At 40.4% G+C, this 16,567-nt stretch overlaps 2 protein-coding genes across 3 annotated transcripts in view; one reads left to right on the forward strand and one right to left on the reverse strand.

The window, feature by feature from the left end:
• Positions 1 to 4,981: 4,981 nt before the first annotated feature.
• LOC6562740 (dynein axonemal heavy chain 7) overlaps positions 4,982 to 16,567 on the reverse strand; it is a 31,240-nt gene continuing 19,654 nt past the window's right edge. For both annotated transcript variants that reach the window (XM_032735997.2, XM_043214474.1), the window contains 7 exons: positions 14,965 to 15,252; positions 14,490 to 14,905; positions 14,248 to 14,426; positions 11,596 to 12,969; positions 10,417 to 10,666; positions 5,977 to 6,128; positions 4,982 to 5,641 (listed from right to left, as the gene is read on the reverse strand). In XM_032735997.2, the coding sequence (XP_032591888.1) occupies positions 5,135 to 5,641; positions 5,977 to 6,128; positions 10,417 to 10,666; positions 11,596 to 12,969; positions 14,248 to 14,426; positions 14,490 to 14,905; positions 14,965 to 15,252 (3,166 nt within the window). In that variant the 3' untranslated portion in view covers positions 4,982 to 5,134. The remainder of the gene's footprint in view (positions 5,642 to 5,976; positions 6,129 to 10,416; positions 10,667 to 11,595; positions 12,970 to 14,247; positions 14,427 to 14,489; positions 14,906 to 14,964; positions 15,253 to 16,567) is intronic.
• On the forward strand, positions 6,324 to 10,062 carry LOC6562741 (cilia- and flagella-associated protein 91). The gene is made up of 3 exons (XM_001989222.3): positions 6,324 to 6,645; positions 6,707 to 6,944; positions 7,301 to 10,062. The coding sequence occupies exons 1-3, from the start codon at positions 6,342 to 6,344 to the stop codon at positions 10,005 to 10,007; spliced, it is 3,249 nt and encodes a 1,082-aa protein (XP_001989258.1). The 5' UTR covers positions 6,324 to 6,341; the 3' UTR covers positions 10,008 to 10,062.

Raw genomic sequence — 16,567 nt, forward strand, 5'->3', positions numbered from 1 at the left:
GAACATGCAAAGTGAAGCTAAACGAAAGTGCCTCAATTTAAGTTGTAAGCTGATTTGCTACAGCATACGAGTAATATGGCAAAATACGCACACACACACACAACCACTCCCACACACAGATACACAGATACACACATGCGTAGGTTGTTTTGTGTGTGTATTCGCCATTGCCAGCAGCTCAGTCAAGTAGAAAAACTTTTGGCTCTAACTGTAACAGCAAATGCTCAAAATTAAGGCAAAACTTTTCGCCTTCTCTTGATTTTAGTGTAGTTACAAACTGTATGTTAAGTTTGTCCAGCACTTTGCTTTCCAAAATATTCACCACATGAAGGAAGACCAGAAACTTTTGATGATCCTCAGCTTACTCAACTTGAAACAAACAAAAGACTATTTAGGAAGAAGCTTTAATTTGATCAGATGAAAAACCTGCAACGATAACTAAAATCGAGTGTATAGAAAATAGGTTAAACAGATATTAAGTATGAGAAATTATGTAAATCTGTTTCACAAAGGAAATCAAAGGAAAAGCCATTAAGAGCCCACAAAAACTATTTAAGGAATTTTCACGAAATAAATCAGAGAGAAAACTGGAGAATGGGCGCCGGATATGCGAAGCTTAAATATAAATCATTTCGAAGCCATCAAAATACTAAAGTTAAGCAAGCTAAAATACGAGCCTTCAACAATGCTTAGACTGGCAGCTAGGGTAACTTAAATTTATCATTTAAATGGCAGACAAGAATGCTTGTTTGGACCGGACGCGTCTTGTCTTTGAGTTGGCTTTGGTTTTTTTTTTTTTGGTTTTGTTGTTTTTTTTTGGTCTGATTTTGACACAAATCCCATTGGTGCTAAAGCAATTTATGCGGTTGTAGCTATCGCAGGGACGCAGGACGAAGCACACACACAAAAACACACATACAGATGCGCCCTGAATATGCTTATATATACATATATGTGTGTGTATATATGTATGTGTGTGTGTGTATGTGAAACTGCCTTTTAGTATAGCCCATATGCACTTGACTGGGCTTTTTGGTTATGGTTGCTCGGCTGCTTGGTTGCTTGGCTGCCTGGTTTCATGGTTCACTCAGATTGCTTGTTTGCTGGCTGAAGCTGCATAAGTGCAATTTTATGTTTTGCCCAAGAGTTGATAAATGGGCAGGCACGAAGTGCCCCCGTCCCACCTAAATGTATGCATTCAATATGCGAATACAAATCTCTAAAGCTACATTTCCCAAACAGGCCCAAAACTGAACTATGTCTCAGCAACGACAACAATTTACATAAAAAAATGTAAATTCTTGCGCATAAATCTACAAATTGTCATACAGATATATATATATAAATCTATATATATAAGCATATTTTTTATGTTTTTGCCACGCCTAACGAGCACAGCCAACGCCTGTGCCTACCTTTGCCAGAAACGTGGTTGCAGATAAAAGGACCCAAAACTCCGCCCCCGACCATGCCCCCGCCCCCTCTTCCCCAACCCCTTGCTGCAAAAGTAATGCCCAAACATTTCATGTCATAAATTTAACGATATAAGCGCGAAAAAAGCTTCACAAAGCCAATGGCCGAAAAAAAGAAAAGCCGAATCCACAAAAAAAAAGAGAAAACTGGGTGACGAAGATTTAATACTCTTGGAAAAGTTCAAAAACAAACAGAAAACAGAATAGCTGAGAGTATTTAAGCTGTAAATAAAAGTAAACAAATTGCGCTAAAATAAACTGCATTTTCAGCGATTGATCCTCACATCATAAAATAAAATAAGAAGAAATTGTAAATGGGTTTTTAATACTTTACTATTATAACCAAATACAAAAAATTGAAACGAATAAATTGAATTGCAAAAAATAAATGTAATAACAATTAGCAGGATTATAAAAAGAAAAATATGAAATTGAATATAAAAATGTTGTTTATATAGAAAAACTGGCACTTCCATTATATCATTTCCATCAGACTCGACGTGTTGCAAGTTTCCCCTAAATGTGAAAACACCTCTCACAAAACCACACACATAAATATTGATTTACAATTCGTGTTTTTGTGTTTTTAGAACATTAATTTATTTTGGGCATAACCCAAACCCATTCAAATGGGCTTTACGAGATGTCTGTGTAACGTCCAAAAGCGATAAATTAATTTAAGTGCCTAAATATATATATGAGTATATATATATCTGATAACATGCGAATAAAATCAAACAGGGCAAAGCTGATACAGAAAATGTGTGAATCGGAGGACTATTAAAGAAAATGAGCTGAATTGTTGAACTAGTTTAATGGCTTCATCTTTGTCCAGGGGGAAAATTGGTAGCCTAGCCTAATATTTGACCAATCTATATGCAGGACTTTGCACATTTTATTTGTCTTATGCTTGAAAATTTAATTAAAAAACGAAGTTTCGAAAGAAAATCTTGCTTGGACAGAGGCGTACAAGATGATGGCCGGCAATGGGGCGTGACGTGGCAAGGCGGGTCAGAAATGGCAAAGTTGGAGCAGCGTTTTCAACGCCATCATCAGCATCGGCAGATACAACAAATACCCAAACAACACCAACAACAACAACGATTTCTCTTCGATTCGTTCGTTAAGAATACTTTCTGGAATAAATTGTGTTTTGGGGGAATTGAACGTCTCTAAAAGTTGGCGGGGGCTGTGTTGGTGTGAGCAATAGATTGTAACTGGCAGAGAGTTTGGGTTTGGGTTCTTTTTTTGGCTGCGAATGCTGATGCGGATGCGGATGCGGATGCTGGCGTTTCGCTTCGTTTGATTCTTTGGCAGTGTTGCTGTTGTTGCTGTTGTTGCTGCTGTTGTTGCTGCTGTTGTCGCTGGGGAGTGGAAAATTAATTGCATGCAAATATTGGCGGAGCGACGCAAGTAAATATAATTTCGTTGTTTGCTCATAAATACGCATTATTATTTGGCAGAATGAAAAATAAAACGAGCAGCAACAACAAAACCGTATTCAACACTCACAAAACACAAACAAAGAACCCGCAGCGAAAGCAGCTCGAATATAAGTTACCTCCTTATAAAGATGATGAATAATATATAACCTGGTTGGGATATATTCAGTGGTGACTTGTGGACATCTCTATATATCAACAATAACCCATGACTTATACAAAAAAATATTTTATCTATAAAAAAACCTGGAAAATTAACTGATTATAGTTTTTGCAAGCTTATAAGACAAAATTAATAATATTTAACTTTTTATTTTTCATGCTTGAATAAAGATATTGAGATATGTATTTGAAATGCATAATACAAATAAATTAAATCCTACAATTCTTGACATCATTAATCAGCTAGACATGAGTAGATTCACAATTTTAAAGGCAGAATATAACTTATAATATAATATAACTTGTAAGTTTTCTAACAATTAACTAAGAAATATTCAGGCTTAGAAATATTCCTTTGTTTATGTTAAACAATCAAAAAACAACAGAAAAATAAACTGATTATAGAATTTAAAAACTTAACATTTATAACCAAGTAGGATTAGAATCAATAACTTATGATATTTATTTAATTTGTGAAGAAATAAGAAAGATGCTTCGAACTCAATTCATATCAAATGAAAATCCACTTAACAGATTTAAAAGCTTCAGCTCTTATATTTCTTAAGATAACTAGTTTTATGCAATAAGACGCAATCAAAAAGATTTAAAAAAGATCAGCAGTTATTCATGACTACATAGATAATTTTATAAAATACACTTTAAGCACGTACTCTTTTTAATACCAACCCCATAAAATATTTGAATGTGGACAGGGTATACCCAAATCCAAGGCAAAGACAGCATCTATTTTGGCTTACAGAAATAGCAAGAATTTTGGTGTGAGGGGGTGGCACATATTACCCATACATCAACAGATTTGAACATTATCTAATCGCTTTAAACAGTTTGTGAAAATGTTGTTGCTTAATTAGCCTCATTATCTTTGATGGGGTCACGCACAGCTGAGTGAGCAGATAAGGGGCTAGAGCACAATATGGGACGGTGAGCGTGGAGCGGGGAAGCGGGGAGGATGTTGATAAATAGGGTGTTCCTTTCGCTTTGAAAGTGGTAATTAATGGGCAAGTCGAGCGAAAGCATTTTCAAGTGATAGAGCGCCATAATTAATGGGCGTGATAAGCAGCAAAGGTGAAAGCGAACTGCTTCTAATTAGTCAATAATTGAAGTAATTTCTCCATGTAGTTGCTCGATTTACTTTACTTTCCGCCATAACTTTAAGACATTCGAATTAATGTTGCCAGCGCTGCGTGCATAATCATCAAAAGCACACTGTGCTGCCTTCCTCTGAAAACTTTACACATAAATTATCATGCAAAATTAGTAGGCACAACCCTCGAGCAAAAGTTGCCGCACAAAAACTGTGCTACAATTTAAAATTGAATAAGAAAAAAACAAAAAAAAACAGCGCCGCCCTCTTGGCTTAAGATGAAATATGGTCTGCATGCCCTGGCAGAAGTAAGTAAGTAAAATAATCACAGTCATGTCAGATAATAAATGATTAACGTCCCATGAACTCCTATCTCACTCAAATCCCAGGCATATTTTGCTTTGGTCATTTATTTGTTACTCCAAGTCAGCAAAGGGACAGGATGCACTTTAAAGTTGGATGAATGCTTCAAAAATTTATGGCAAACGGACAGTGTGTATACCCTGTACCACATCAAAGTATATATATAGTGGCATCAGCATCCCTCAGATTTCGTTGATTTTACTGAAACTAAAACTAAAAAATAGAAAGTGCATAGAAGAAAATACTGAAAGAAATACAAAGATGTTTTGTGGTCATTTTTAAATTTATTCAGCGAATCTTCTCTCATCTATAGACTACCTTATAGGTATAGGTGATATAGGGCATATAACAGTCCTCCATATATTTAATTCCAAATTCTAAGAAGCTGCAATAAAAACTACTTTTGACCTTCAATTAAAAAGCCCATAAATTCGAAATGTAGTTTTAAGTTTTAATAGTTTCCAAGTTTGTAAGCATAGCTGACAATTTACTAATATATGCAGCACTAGCTAACTACTCGCCACATACAATATATATATATATATATAGAACTACTACTACGCCGAACATTGCAAAACACCCGCATAAATTTAGAAACTCAATTGACACAAGAGTGCCGTGCCGCGTATAATCCAGTGGGAGATTGGCGTATTGGGATTACAATTGAGTAGCATGGCCACAACAAAATTGGTGCTGTGTCCCGTTGTGGAAAGGATGCCACGTCGCTCTGCCGTCTTGTACAGTGGACACAAATAGTTGTGACGATCGGGCAGATCGGTGCGCTTGAGGGGCCTTAGCCATATCAATGGCATCGTATCGAACAATATGCGTGGACGCGATTCCATTAAATATTTATTTTTGCGATCCCAGCAAGCGCCCTCCAAGAAGATGCCATACACAAAGACACCATCCTCGGGCGCCGGAGTACCTGCCATTTGTGTTTCCTCCAGCGACAGGACCTCATAGTCAAAGGCCAACAGATCTATGGAAATCACATATTTACGTGCATAATTCTGCTGGGCACCGGTCAGAAAAGCCTGTGTAAAGAAGAAACCCGATAGCCAGAAGGTTGACGGTGCTCCATGGTCATACCAATGCTGCAAACAGAAAATAACAACAGGTTTAGAGGGGTTTGTTAGAGAAAGAATAAAATAACAACAAGAAATACATAAATCAATTTAATAAATACTTAATATTTATAGTTGAAAACACGTCCTTTAAATAATATATATAATAATAATATATTATTATTGATTGTCCAATTAAAAAGCAATCTTTAGAATTTTGAGGCGAGCACTTTTTCTTTGAGGCGTCTAAAAATAGGGTCACAGCTGGGACGAGTGGCCTAGTAAACACAATTGCTGCCAGGACAACAACAACAGCAGAGCCCTGGTTGCCATGACAAATTGTTGGCTCGATTGCGAAAACTTACCTGCAGGAATTCGAGGCGTCGCAAAAAGTCCGCCACATAGCTGCCAAGTGGCTTGAGACTGGGGTAGGACTTGCTGGCCCACATAGCCGGAATTTTGGCAATCAGCACGGATTTGTAGACGGCCTCCACGGCAGCGGACATGACCACCAGACCTATACACAAAATATAACAAATAAGCAACAAAAGTTAAATACAAATAGCAGGCGCTGAAAACTCTGTCAATATAATCAACAACGTTGCCAATTACGATTGCTGAGCAATAAATTCAATTAGACAACGTTCGACTCACGTGCAGCACTTAAGTGATTATCAAAAGTTTTCGAAATATTGTGTGATTGGCAAAAAAAAAGCAAGAAAAACAAACAATGCCTGCGCAGCAGGAGTCGGGCACCATGAATGTCCTTTACGTGACACGAGGTATGCGTCACAGCAGCACCCCCTCAATGCACAGCTCCTCAACCGGCATCGGTGAGCAGGCGAAGCGGATCAAGAGCTCCAGCTCCAAGGAGCAGCTGCTGCTGGTGGAGCAGCAGCCAAAGCATGCCAAGCGTGTGACATTCAGCAGGCAACAGAGACCTCAACAGACCACGGTCAAGGACAGTGAGATGCAAACAGGACTCACATCGTGCCTGATAACAAATCCCTCGCGCGATCCACGCGCAGCAGGCGGTAAGTTATTTAACTTGAAAGTTAGCAACTAGAATGCCCAATTAGGCCATCTTCAAAATAGGTGCCAACAATCCGGCGGAACGCAAAGTTGGCTGGTTGGCGCGCACGGACAGCGAATGCCAGTTTAAGGCACCTGGCATTGATTTCCTCACCGATCGGGAGACCGATGTGCACACGTTCGAGGTGAAGATGCGAGAGTCGTTGCAGAGCGTCAAGGATTACACAACCAAGTGCGACTATTTTCCCACCTATGTGGACAAGCGACGCTACAAGGATCAAACCACACAGACACTTTATAGGTATGTCCAAAAATTGAATACAATTATAATAATAAAAAATAATAACCTGAAAATTTTAATTTAAAATTGCATTATTTGATAATTTATACAATATGAAAAATATGTTATAAAGTAAAAGTTGGCTTTAAAGAAGCACTATAAAAAATATTGGAAATTATCCGTAAAATTATCTTTAGTTAAAGTAATTTTGCATTATTTATAAGAGTTAGAGATTATTAATTAATTTCTCTTTGGCTCAAGTTATAGCTTACGTAATTTAATGCAGCAAAATAAGATGAAAATAAGAGAGAATTTTTTTAAAGAAATAATTCAATAAATTAAATAATTCAAGTCTAAATCACCAACTAAAAACACAGGGAATCATCGGCGCAGACTGTGGCCTATTTGCCCGATATTATGGACAAAGAGCAGGATGAGCATTTGGAGCTGTTCAATCTGGCCACACTGCTGCCCGGCGACAAGCCACCGGGTCTAAATGAGGTTGAAATTTTGGAGCGTGCCCGCAAACGTTGGGCCTTCAACCAGGCACTGAAGACGAGCTTCAGGCGCCAGCTGCACGAGGCGCGGGAGAAGGCGATCAAGAGTAAATATCGTCCCATACTGGAGGCCTTCGAATGGGAGCATTGGATGGAGCGGGAAGAGTATATACAGGAGTGTCAAATGATGCGACTGGAGATCGTCATACGAATGTTTGACAAGCGCGAGAAGCAAATGCATGCGGAGTCCAAAACTCGGATCGAGGTCGCCTGCGAGGGCATCGAACAGAAACGCCAGCGAGGATTGGCCAAGAACGAGGTGGAATATCAGCGGGCAATGCGTCGATTGCAGATCAAGAATGCGGGTCTATCACGTCACTGGGTGAAACAGAGTCCCATGTATGCCCTGGGCTCACCCTGCTCCGAGTTCTATGGACCACTCATACGACATGGTGTCGATCCGGCACGACGCAGTTTTGTTGGCGATGGAAGAAAAGCATTCGATATGCGCATCGATGATCTGGAGAAGCGTGTCGACATGGATAAGTTGCAGTGTCCGTTTACCAAATTGAAGGAATGGTCCAAGCCCAAGGAGTATGTGAAGGAGTACGAGCAGAACTTCTGCTCCGACAAGCATCTGCAGAAGCTTTATGAGTCCCTGAAGACACTACGCTCGCAGGCAACCAAACAGAAGACAACGCCCAAGTGCCTGAAGCGACGACCCAAGCCGCCCTCCGAAGACGCAGAACGTCCATCCTTCAACTTTGAGGACACGCCCAACATTCACGATTACTTCCAGGATCGACGCAAGCTATCCAGTCTGCAGTCCAAGAACAGGGATTCGGTCTACAAGCAACAAAAGTTGGCCATTGAGCAGCATCTCGAGTACGAGGAGCAGCGCCGTCGCCAACCAAATCTGGCCAAGGAAATGTTGCGCGAACGACGCAATGAGGATCTGGAGCAACTATTGCATATGTACGAGGGCAGCACCATTGGCTGGATTATGCAATTCCTATCCGAGGAGATGGAACGCCTCCAGGAGCAACGTAAACTCCACTTCTTCGCGATCCTAACACAAAAGGAGCGGTGGCGTAGAGAGGCAGCCGAGGCCGGTCTACGCCAGAAGGAGAACGATATGCGACTGGTCTACGAGGAAATGTTCCAGCGATGCAATGTGGTGCATACCGAGACGGCTCGTGCATATATCGATACGATATTAACCACCGATATGGCCCATATTGCCGAATGCGATGCGGCCGAAACGGTTACGTTGATGGCCAGACAAATCGATGCGGATATTCGGCGCTGGCTGGAGAGCTTCAAGCTAATCCAAACGCCACTGACCTACGAATCCCTACGGAATATGCTGCACAACATGGTCGTGCCCGATTTGAATGTGATGCTCGTGAAATACGAAAAAGCCCTGACAGTCAAATACATTATTGAGGATGTGCTCTTTCCCCAAGTCTGGGAGAGTCTGGACTCCTATGACATAGCCAGCGTAATTACAAGCGATATGATTGATCGCTTGACTGATAACGATCTGTTGCTCTTCTCCACGGAAAGCGAAGGCGAGGAGCCGCCCCAACGTGAAGCGGAGGCCATCATAAGAAAGCTGATAAGGCAGGCGGTGCCAGGACGTCGCTGGAAGACCGCAACCGAGCGGATTGTCCACGAGAATTGTGTGACACTCTTTGATGATATTTTCGCACAAGTTATGGAGAGAATGAATGAGGAATCGTCCGATGAGCCCGTCGATCTTCACTTGGCTTGCTCACGAGCGAGAATTTCGCCCACAGATAAGATTCGTGATATCGAGTCGGAGTTACTCCGGGTAAGGGAACGCGATACTCTCGGTGATGGCGACTACGATACGACATATGAGCGCACTCAAATCCTTTCGCTGCTCAAGAAAATGAAGATCGATAACATCACTAAAGACCTGACTACGGACGAAGTATATGATGACACTGGCACAAAGGAAATCATCGGTGGCTCTCAATTCCTCAATTTGACAGTGTTCAATCAGGCGTCCGAGCAGCAAATGTATAATGACCAAGTATTTGGCATAATAAGCACCGCGGACATTGGCAAGGAGGAGGATTTCTCAACGTTGCATTCAAAGCCCAGAGAACCGTCCGGCTCATCAAGTCCACTTAGCATTATTGGCATTGATTTTGGTGAGCGTGAAACGCAAACGCGGCAGGAGGATCAACTTATTGGCGCCTTAAGCGATATAATTTCGTATGCTAGTGATGAGGAAGGGATCATAGTCGAGGAGGAGAATACCGAATATGAGGCGGATGATGAGCGCAGCTGGTGGAATATGCAAGTGGAAGACGATGAGGAGATGAAACAGGAGGCGAAGCAGGAGAAGGACGCGGTCTCAAGACTAACGCTGATCGATGAGAACGATGAGATGTTGCTACAAAACGCATCTCGGAAGACCCTGAATTTCCAGTCCAAGCTCGACACTGAGAAGCTAAGTGGCATGATCAGTGACTATGAATTGCAGCCAATAACCGAAGACATCAATGAGTCCAACCTAAACAAACAACCATCGCGCTTGCAATCGAAACGCGAATAAATTCCCATATTATATTTTGTTAAAAATGATTTCAAATTAAAAGTTAACTAGTTTTCAAGAGCATGTATTAAAAGCACGATTTTATTTTACACACAAGAACAAGTTCGGACTAGAACTAGAAGTAAGACTAAGGCGCCTAATTGATACCCTGAATCCAGTTGTTAACTATATTAGACCTTACAGGGAATCTGCTAGTCTAAACTAAATAAGCTGCTTGCAAAAACAGCTGATCAATTGGCAGGCAATATCTTTATCGATTTGTATCGATCAAATGAAATAAATTTGATCTGTGAAAGTTTTACGAGAATCTAAATTGTCACTTTGATGTCACTTATTCAGATTATTAATGCTATTAATGCTGATCAAGAATATATATGTACACCTTATATAGTCGTATGTGCTTACTTACCTTTGATGCCCTTCTTCAGTGTTATCAAACTGGTGCGTATTGTGTTGAGCAGCACATTGAACCGAACCATTTCCTGGACCAGCACCGTATTCATGCTCTGATGATAGAGTGTTGGATAGCGCAATAGAGCCGCCTCCCGATCGAACAGTTTGGGCAACTTATCCAATATATCGGTGGCCACATTCGTGACCACCTCCTCGGGTGTCAATGCCTTGGAGCCTTCGCTGTCGTCGCCTGAAGCACTGGTGTCCTTCAGTGGCATATTGTAGAGTGCAAGGAATGGGGGACAGGTGGTGGGATAAGTGGGTAGGGAAAGGTTTTCGGGAAAACGTTGCGACAGCACATCTACATAAAGTCTCTGGCTTTTCTCCAGTTTCTACAGCGCAAGCATTTTTTCAGCAATTACAAAAAATCGAGCCGTTAAAAAAGCGATTACCAGAAATACCCTTTGCACAGCGAACTACTTACGCGTTTCTCATGGAGATCCTGTACGGCATGCATGGAGCAAACAATGTGTGTTTAAAGATCATTTAGAAGTATGAGTTAACTTCGGTGTACTCCGAAGTCGAAATACCCTTGCAGATAAAGAACAGAAGTACGAAGTAGTATTTGTATTGTTCCTAAAACCAGACATAATCAACAGACAAACATATAGCTACATAAAATCATCGGTTCTTAATCGACAAAATTTAAACTTAATGGAGATTAACTTTTCGAGATAAAATAGCCAATTTTACACTAGAAGATACCCTGCTCAAATTGAAAATCCAAACTGCAAAATCTGTGTTTCTTAACAGATCCTAATGCAATTTATACAGGTAATCAATTATATGTCTGGGTATATTATATACCAATTGGAAGGCTATATTTCTACAAATGTATTATTTTTTCTGAAATCGATTAGTATCGATACTCCCAACTTCGATACAAGAACTTATATAGCAAATTTTGGCTTTAAAATGGGTTCAGTCTATATATTCTGCAAGGGTAAACCAATTCATAACTTGAAATATGAAACTTACCCAGCGTTCCTGTTAGCAGCAGCAGATAAAATTGTATAGGCAAGCAAATGTTTAGCAGATTATAAAGCAGAAAATATTGTAATACAAGACATATATATCAACTATGCCATAATTCAATACAAACCCAGTGCTTACAACACTCTACAGTCCAACTTACCTGTGTCAATAGTGTGTGTGAGAGCAGCATATCCGTTTCCTGTTGATCCTTCATGATATCGGCATTGGCATGGAAACCGAATATGGATGGTGGCGATATGTGCGGCAAATCACGGGTAAATGTTATATATAACTCGGCCTCCTTCAACACGGGCACATAATAGAAACTCGTCTCATCCAAATAATATGTATTCTCCAGATCAATAACTTCGGGGCAATAATATCGATTCAAGATCGTTTTGAGAGTGCGACGATCCCAGTCATCTGTGACACGACCACCATAATTACACTCTCCGGTCAGATAGCGTAGGGCATCATAGTTAACCGTCTCGTACTGATTGAGGAACATGCGCAACTGCATCAGGGAAATTCGCAAATCCGTCTCATTAAACTCATAGGGTATGTTCCAGCCAATGGGTCCAAAGTAGCGACGCTCCTGAATCACCCCATGGAAAAAGCACAACGCGTAGATCAACTGTTTGAAGACGCGTGGCTGAGTGCAGGATTCATACCATTCCAGATCACTGATCGGATCACTCAGCATGGAACGTGTAATGTTCGAGCGCAAACCCTTGGGCGGCTCATTGGTCATCTTGATGCCATTCTGCAGCACCACAACCGGAAAATGTTCCGCCGGATACGAGGTGAGCCACAATCTGAAATCCGGATGCGTTGAATCGGGCAACAGATTTTCGCAGACCTTCTCCAGCAATGGCATAAAACTGGCGGCCAAATGGCAATTCTGCAACACGACCCAATTGCCCAGTTTGACGCCCTCATCAATCATCTTGATGGCAATGGGACCCTGACCCTGACCCAAGGACAAGGAGAACAAACGATTGGTGCCAAAACCCTGATCCTCGGCAAATTTGAGCAGTGTTGCCGTTGGATCTGAGCCGGGTGTAAGGACAAATATCATTGGGACACAGCAATGGGAGTCGGCAAACGAGGCCATCAAATCAAATTGTGGCGGATCCACAAAACGTGGACCCATCTCGGTGGAGACAAAATTCAGCACGGCTGGCACCAGTTTATCGGGTCGAAAGACACGCAACAATAGCAATTTCTGGAACATGGACAAACGTTGCCAATTTGTTGGTATCGATTTATTATCCTGCGGTGTACGCGAATCGAAGAACGCCTTCCAACTGGACGCATTCGCAGTGACATCCTCGCGTAATCCCTTAAAGTTGGGTAAATTGGTCAGGCGACAGCACTCATCCCAATTCTGTATGCCCAGCCAGTTGGTGGGATTCTTGAAGGGATTCTCGAGACCAACGCCGCCCGTCAGTAGAAACATCCATTCGGAGTTGTCAATCAAATTCTCATGCTTCAGCAGATTAATGTTCAATATGAGCGAGAACAAGAGCTTATCCTGTCATAAGAGTACAATTTTATTAGCTTTTAATGCGAACACATATATATATATAGAGTATATATGGGTTTAGAGAAGCAATCAAAGCATTACACCAGATGCCATTTCACTTTTCTTTTCTCGTTTCTTTTTTTTTTGCCAAGCAAATTAAAAGCCAAGGGCCAAGGATCAAAGGGGAACTGATGGAAAAGGCTAAGCAAAGGGCACATCGCATAATTGACTGAAAACATCATCAGGCCAGAAAGGACGTTCTCCTTTTTTTTTTGAATTTGCTTTTTTTCTGTTTTGTCCTTTTGCACACACACTTTTGATACCCGGTGATGTTATCACATTATACACACACAGAGTGAAAGTGGCACAGTGGGTAAAAGAAAGTTGCGTATATATGAAGAGCTGATGAACTCAGAGCGATATGTACTGTATACATCCTACGACTGGAAAGCTTAAGTAGCTGTCATAAAAGAAGGTACTTATGTAATGAATGCATTTCTCCGTATCACACTCAAAGCGAAAGCATGCATTCCAATTTAAAGATTTCACAGTGCTCTGGCAAAACTTGACACCTGGGAACAGGCGCAAAAAAAAAATGGGCGCTGTCAATTGAAGTGGCAGCCGAGGCACGAGTCCTTAAAGTCCGTGCAGGAAGCTGTGGCATCATTATAGCGCAGTGAAGCGCAACCAAACGCAGCCGTTGAGAAAATCAAGCGCTTAGCAAATACGCTTCAAATACAACGCAATGGGATTAAAATCGCAATTACGACTCAAGTTTGATATATATATATAGCTTAGTGGTGACCCAAAAAAAAATAGTTGGGAACATTTAAGCCGACTACGGAATACTCTGATACCAATGAGACAAAGAGGCATACAATTGTTGAAGGATTGCCTATCTAATTTAATAACTTTGCAGATGATATAGGCTACATCTTCTAAATTTTATGGCTCTAAATCAAAACCTGCAAAAGATATAGCCATTCCCGAAGGCTTGGAAAAGGTGCACGTGGCAACGCCGATCTTTGAAGGACATCACCAAAAACGTACCAAGCAAATTTGTTGAATGTGGCTTTGAGATGATAGAAGATATGGGAATTAATCGATTTGCGATTATCAGACAATTATATATTCCAAGAATAAAGGCTACAGCTTTAAGTTGCGGCGGCACAGACTACAAAACTAATATGCCACTTTGCATCTCCGATATCAGAGTATCAAATAGAAAACCTAACCCATGTTTGATGATAATTGGCATTGAGCTGAGCTGAGCTGGGAAGTACTTACACGCTCAAACAAGCTGCGACAGATGTTGACGTAGAGGTTGTAGGTGAAATGATTGCGCAAGTCCTTCAAGCGCGCCTCAATGTCATCGACCTTCTCCGTATTATCAATGGACGACATGTAAAGATTGACAAACCAAGCCAAACTATACTGATACATGGGATCAATGTTGGCCAAATCAACTGCAAGACAAGTTAAACCAATAACATAGTAAGAGCTTTGGGTGGTGGTCTCAGTTAGTTTACCTATGGTAAAGAATAGAATTGTCGAGTGCTCGGCAATGGGCACATAGCTGAGGCGGGCCGAATCAATTTGCTTTTCAGTTGCCTCCGTGATGACCTGTTTCTCATTGATGTCATTCGCTAAAGCTTTGGCCGAGCTTAGGATCTGCACAGCGGTTTCATCCTCTAAAATATTCTCGGCTGATGAGAGCACCTCCAATATCTGATCCTCAGTCTCTTTGAGCATCCGTTTATTCTCGGCACCCTGAACGATTAGATTATTCTTCTCGGCCTCCAAATCGGGTCGTTCTCTTGCCACAGTTATGCCCAGCAATTGATCCTGTAATCCTTGTGTCGTAATCATGAAATTTAATAGCGTCACCTTCACAGCCACCTCTGGCAGATAATGGGGATTCCTTAGCTTGGTTGTCATATAGAATCTGTTCAAGGCAATTCAAGTTATTATTTATAATTCAAATGCATCATTCATAATCTATACTTGAAACTGTGATTGTATTCAATAACTGAATCGCCCAGTTTGATGCACATTGTGCCGCCCTGTTTGAACAATTGTTTCAGCAAAATGGACTCCAGTATGGGATCCAGTTCCTCCCCAATATTCTCCAGCAGCACTGGCAAACCGAATTGTATGGCATTCTCCAGGACTCGGGTGTAATCTGCTTGATTCAGTCGTATGACACACAATTTGTTGTTCTTCTCATAGTTCTTAATCCATTTATTTGCCTGCCCCTGTGGATCAATCATCAGCGGCCAGCGACGTGCATTTCTATCAAAGAGATTGTAAAGAAAACCGATAAGACTGCTATTCGAATGGGTTATACCCTAAGACAAGTTTAAAGTCTGTTAAATCGAATAAAGTAAGAAGTATGCAGTTACCAAGGACCCTCAATATGCATTTTATACTTTTGTCCTACGATTATCATTATATTCAATTTTATTTTGTTTTTATATTAAATCAGAAATCAATGCCATTTTTTAATCGGTTCCTGTTAATCTTGCTACTTTAATGAAAAAAAAAAACCTTTTAAGTGCCCCTGCTGCCACATTTAATGGTTGCATGGTAAACAATTTTCAACAAGAAAAATTTTATAATCCATAAATAATTAATATTTAATTTGCCGACATCACCAGTTCAGAATCAAGACACACATCATTCAAATAAATCGACTGTCATAGATGTTAAGTGATTGATAAATAGATACCCTAAGATTTGTGAAGTTAAAGAGGCGTGGAAAACTGAGCTTAGATTAGAAATAAATGTCATAAACGTGACTAAATTGAATTTTGAGTGATTCCAAGTTAAACTAACTTTAAAGTAAGAAATATTCATATTTCAACTAACTCTATATGCCGCTCTCAAGTATTATTTATAGGGTACATTTGCCGCAAAAAACTGTCAATATTTTATAAGCGTAAATAATGCTATTGGAATTATAAATATAATAACCAATATACAAAAATGGAGTGGAATATAAAAAAGCCACACAAAACAATTGTTCGCTCTTATGTAGAAATACACATAGCGATATATATATATATAAATAAATAGGTATTGTATAGTGACTGTTTAAGTTCTTGAATGCGATAACTCACAGATACACAGATACACAGATATGCAGATACGCAGATACAATAGGCAGGCAACAATATAAAGCAACAACAATAAGAATAAATGGTCGCCTGGCAACGCGACAGCAGAAACACATGACAAATTCACACCGAATACAAATTGTTCATGCGAATGAATGAACATTTTTGTAAATTGAAAACTTGATGAATGAAAAATATTTGATGCAAAAACAAAAGAGCCAATTTCAAGCCACCCAACCACCACCACCCGGTCCCCTGTCCGTCTGTGAAAAATGTCAGCGAACAAATGCGCATACTACATGCCAAACAAAATGACTATACGGTCTGTATATAAACATATATATATATGTCTGTTTGCATATATACATACATATATAGCTGGCCAGGCACGGACAATACATTGGAGAATGCAAATACGAACAGAGAGGAAGGCAATAGTCGCGAGTGCTCGACTAAGGCATATGCTGTAGACAGCTCTAAAACGGTCACTT

This window comes from Drosophila grimshawi, unplaced genomic scaffold, assembly GCF_018153295.1.
Source record: "Drosophila grimshawi isolate 15287-2541.00 unplaced genomic scaffold, ASM1815329v1 contig_1377, whole genome shotgun sequence".
NCBI classification, from domain to species: Eukaryota; Metazoa; Arthropoda; class Insecta; order Diptera; family Drosophilidae; genus Drosophila; species Drosophila grimshawi.

Bases quoted from the DNA above. Each gene is read 5' to 3' on its own strand.
- LOC6562741 (XM_001989222.3), top strand. From the start codon at position 6,342: ATGCCTGCGCAGCAGGAGTCGGGCACCATGAATGTCCTTTACGTGACA. The intron at 6,646-6,706 runs GTAAGTTATTTA...TCTTCAAAATAG, and splicing joins CGATCCACGCGCAGCAGGCG to GTGCCAACAATCCGGCGGAA. The intron at 6,945-7,300 runs GTATGTCCAAAA...CTAAAAACACAG, and splicing joins ACCACACAGACACTTTATAG to GGAATCATCGGCGCAGACTG.